The sequence below is a fragment of the Littorina saxatilis genome, linkage group LG1 (assembly GCF_037325665.1).
Source record: "Littorina saxatilis isolate snail1 linkage group LG1, US_GU_Lsax_2.0, whole genome shotgun sequence".
Taxonomy (NCBI): domain Eukaryota; kingdom Metazoa; phylum Mollusca; class Gastropoda; order Littorinimorpha; family Littorinidae; genus Littorina; species Littorina saxatilis.
Window position 1 is genome coordinate 69303733 of NC_090245.1, and position 5000 is coordinate 69308732.

Sequence of the window (5000 nt, forward strand, 5' to 3'; positions counted from 1 at the left end):
ACACACGCACACACAGACACGCACGCACGCACACACACACACACACACACACACACACACACACACGAACAGACACACGTACGTACGTGCATGCCTCGTACAAGCTTACATGCACACGTTGCAACGGTTAGTGTGTAAAGTCAGTATACTAAAACTTGACTTTGGGCAACTACCGGAAACAAGTAAGCAAAACCAGTAACACGACCATCATCATACTAACGAGTGAAAATACTCCCGACGATAGTATACTAAACTAACACACCGAAAAGCAAATCAATCCTGTAAGACAATGAGTAGTCGAATGTGAATTAACTAGGTTATTCAAATATAGGAAGAACAAGTCGCGTAAGGCGAAATTACTACATTTAGTCAAGCTGTGGAACTCATGAAACTGAACGCACTGCATTTTTTCACAATGACCGCAGTCCGCCGCTTGTGCATAACGGAGTGAAACTGACGAGCCTGTTCAGCGCTGTAGTGGTTTCGCTGTGCTGCATAGCACGCTTTTCTGTACCTCTCTTCGTTTTAACTTTCTGAGCGTGTTTTTAATCCAAACATATCACATATCAAAACAGTGAAGGCGAATTCAGTATTAGAGCTCACAGTCCTGTGTTATAGCTGCCTTGTTTTGTTTAGCGTGTGCTGACAAAACAAGCCCCTGCTCGTCAAGCGTTAAACGGTTTGTCTTTCGCCGCTAGCCTGCAGGCGAGTTGGCGTTGTTTATCTCTGGTGGCCACTGTTTATAATTCAGAATCTCGGAACCGAGTCTCAGTAAAAACTCTTGGAGAAGTCTGCAAAGCGAAGACCAGAGCTTTTTTGCTATGTATGTGGGGGTTTTGCAGACGACATTTTGAAGCATACGCGTTGCCATGACTGCATCAAAATGTTGTATTAAAAACTTCGATAAAGTATCTCAGTTGCACATTTTAGCAAGGTCAATCATTATGCTAATTTAAAATCGCTTCAAGCACTTATTGATTCAAACCAAAACTGTGAAATATAATCTGCTAACACTTTCTTTTATCTATCTAGAGAGTATTGCCAGGATGGTCACGTGCTTCCGTCTTAAATAAACGGGATTATGTATGGATGAACCGAGTTGCATTCACTGAAGTGGCCGTAACACAGGTTAAATAGCAATCTGTTAAGCACACAATCTCCCCCCCCCCCTCCCCAGCCCCCCAAACAGATTAACAAAATAAAAGAAGATGATTTTAGAAACAGCAGCCGGAGAGAGGCCCGGGGGGGGGGGGGGGGGGGGGGGGAATTAAAGATTGGAATTTAATTATAATTGGATAGATCCGCCGCACTGCCAAGAAAAGTGTACAGTGTTTCACCCACTTTCCTGAAAATATATGCATCTGTGTTAAAATTGTCAAAATGGAGTTCCAACTTATCATCAGTGATCAGACATAATTATGTAGATAGATGATCAATGTAGGCTATATTATATCTCTGTTATCATGCACTACTGACTCAACAACACAAATACTTGCTGAATATAATATCTCTATTTGAAAGCATATCCAAAGGAACCTTTTGTCTCTGTTGATAAATATCGAAGTTCATTGCATTATCTTTACTCTAGACTTGTATTCAGTTTCTCTGTCAGAGCAAAGTATCGTCTGCTACAGACACCGACCCAGCAGTAAGAAAGCATAGGCTCTAGCTGAATACATTTTATTTTTTTCTCGTCAAAAGTAGAAAATACATTCATTCGTAAAGAAGAACTAGGGTTTAGATGAAAAGGTTAGTCAGTGTAATATCATATATATACCAATAGATTAAGGAAGATTTTTAAGAAAGTGCCGATTGTGTTTTTTGTGGTTAGGCCTATCTTTTATCGCGAGTTCCGACCGAGTAGCGGCTCGGTTACTGCGGACCAGCATAACTGAGTTCACACAGAACTATTCTCAGCTGCACTCAACATGGAAAAAACCCTGTGTTAATTGTTTCAAGACAACCACATTTTTTAACACTACTTTGAAACTTCTGCTTCTTGTCATCATTATAATCATTGCAAGGGCTCCAGGAACTGAGAAATGTTAAACACACTTAAAACCACGTAAATGTTACAGGAAGGCGCCTATGGTGCCACAGATTTCCGAATTCCTGCGGCTCAGCAGCTAGCGGCCGCCGTGACCTTGCAGGGCGGAGCATCGAAATTTGCGCGGAATATTCAAAAAGCTTAAACCACACTCACTTTTTTTTTCTTGAAAACAGCATAAATATTGTTTTAAGCGTAATAAGTTTAATCTGTATGTATGCTGGAGGTGTAAATGCACTAACATGCATATTTTGTTGCTTGTAAGATGTAGTGTTCACTTACAAAACTTTGACAAGTTTGGTCTTTCGGTTGGCGGTGTAATGTGATTCTTATGTACCGGTTCGACATGTAGGAAACAGCAGTATTTAACTGATTTCTTCCGCATTGAATCTTTCTTTGTGCAATCAGTATAGAAGATTGCAGAGAGTGTATTCTGATGATTTAAATTATTATTAAGCAGCCCTGATAGTACTGACTATGTCTCTTTCTACTAAACTGACTCAGTGTGTGACTTCTTAACTGTGCACATTTTCAGCCAGAAATTCATTTCTCTTCCTTGTCTTGCTTGCAAATTTGTTCTTTCCTGGCCGAGCGATAACATAAACACCCCTGCCAAGGGTTGTGTTCTGCGATGTTTTAGAGCTCGGAAAGGCAGCAGAGGGCTTGTCATCAGCTTTCTCTAAATGGATTGCTTGAGGGCTAATAAGGAAGGGATACTGCTATATCAGTGGTGGTTGTTGACATCTTGTATATATACAGCTTGCTGAATCCTAATGCATGGGCCAAAGAAGGAAACTCGGCTCCACTGATTTGATATGTATCTATATGTTTTTGGAATCAGGAACCGACAAGGAATAAGGTGAACTTGTTTTTAAATCGATTTCGGAAATTTAATTTTGATCATAATTTTTATGACAGGCTGTTCTGTCATAAAGAATTGGGGTAGGTTTATATGTATTTCAATTCATCGACAGTGCTAGGGTGTAAATGTTGCAGACTTTAAAGTCTCACGTGACCCATTCCTCTCGGAATTGTGGGAGATAAAATTACATAATTATGACGAGCTTACCTGAGTAAGTGAAGTCTAATTGTGGTTTTATCGACCACAATGTAGAGAGGAAAGGGATTACGTGCCTCGCCCTAAGTTGTCTTCAGAGTTATACTGATAACCGTTTTCCCTCCCTATCCCTTTCCTCTCTCTTTCTCTTTTTTCTGCACCATTTACACGTCGTTAAACAGTGACGTATTCCCGCGTTCTATCTCACGTAATCCCTTTCCTCTCTACATTGTGGTCGATAAAACCACAATTAGACTTCACTTACTCAGGTAAGCTCGTCATAATTATGTAATTTTTAGAGCTTGTTTTTAATCCAAATATAACACATTTATATGTTTTTGGAATCAGGAAATGATGTAGAATAAGCTGAACGTAAATTTGGATCGTTTTATTTAAAAAAAAATTATTACAATTTTCTGATTTTTAATGACCAAAGTCATTTATTAATTTTTAAGCCACCAAGCTGAAATGCAATACCAAAGTCCGGCCTTCGTCGAAGATTGCTTTACAAAAACACCACGACCCTCGTCTCGATTCCCCCTCTATGTTAAAACATTTAGTCAAAACTTGACTAAATGTAAAAACGAGTAATCAAAAGAGAAAATAGCCGAATTCATTGTGTACATATTTCTGACATATGTTTTCTTTCCGATTTCAGATTTGCAAAGTGATGGTGAGTATGTCAAATAACCATTTCATCGTTTTCGAGCTTTGGTTAAATATGTCGTATTTTTATAAACGAGTGCTGGAAATCTAGATGTTTTAGAGCTTACCTAAAACACGTTTTAACTGAATATGAAAGTATAGTTTTTTTTGGTATGAGTCAGGTGGGATCTTGAAGCACGGTGGAAATTAAGCAGGGGAGGTTGTGGAGGCTTGTGAGTGTGTGTGAGGTGGTGGGTGGTGGTGGTGAGTCTAAGACGGAGTGGGTTCAAGTGCTGTTCACATGGCCCCTTGCCACCAACTTTCCCCCAACTCTCCAGCGATTTTAGTCGGTGGCACGTCAAATCAAAATCGCTGCCCATGTGAACAACACAACCGCGCAAACAAGTTTTAAGCTGCGAAATATTTTCAAACGACGAAAGTTGGGGGAAAATTGGTTGCAAGTCTGCCATGTGAACAGCACGGGGAACCAAACTAGTTTACGTTTGTCCAATCGCATCTAGCCGAGTATTTTGAGTTCAAGCAATCACTTCCTTCGTAAGTGTTGGTATGATTGTAACAATAAGTACGATAAATTAACAATTATTTGAAAGTACATGTAAAGGAAACGTTGGAAGACACCTTCTCTTTCACAGCGCATGGACATAGTATATAGTCATAATAACACATGTGCGAGACACTTTTAATTTTATGTTGTATTTTCCAGATTCAAATTCCTTTTTGCCTCCATCACCGGAGGATGACCTGTTCAAGACGCATTTTGGTGACCTATTTAGCGACCAGGTTCCTTCGCTGCCAAAGTAAGTGACCACTCGTTATGACTTGTGAGTTCTTTCTCTCTCTCTCTCTCTCTCTCTCTCTCTCTCTCTCTCTCTCTCTCTCTCTCTCTCTCTCTCTCTCTCTCTCTCTATCTCCTCTCTCTCTCTATCTCTATCTCTCTCTCTATCTCTCTCTCTTTCTCTCTTTCTCTCTCTCTCTCTCTCTCTCTCTCTCTCTCTCTCTCTCTCCGGAGATCTCGCTCTCTCTCTCTCCGGAGGTCTCTCTCTCTCACTCTCTCTCTCTTTTTTTCTCTCTCTCTTTCTATTTCTCTCTCTCTCACGCTCTCTCTCTCACTGACTCTCTGTCCCCCCCTCTCTCTCTCTCTCTCTCTCTCTCTCTCTCTCTCTCTCTCTCTCTCTCTCTCTCTCTCTCTGTATTTTTCTCGCTCCGGCAGTCTCTCTGTGTCTCTGTCTC

At 40.6% G+C, this 5000-nt stretch overlaps 1 protein-coding gene across 1 annotated transcript in view; it reads left to right on the forward strand.

The window, feature by feature from the left end:
* Positions 1-5000, forward strand: part of LOC138945739 (protein madd-4-like) — a 26836-nt gene that overhangs the window by 4057 nt on the left and 17779 nt on the right. Inside the window, exons 2-3 of the mRNA XM_070317274.1 lie at positions 3763-3777; positions 4474-4567. Of these exons, the coding sequence (XP_070173375.1) occupies positions 3763-3777; positions 4474-4567 (109 nt within the window). The remainder of the gene's footprint in view (positions 1-3762; positions 3778-4473; positions 4568-5000) is intronic.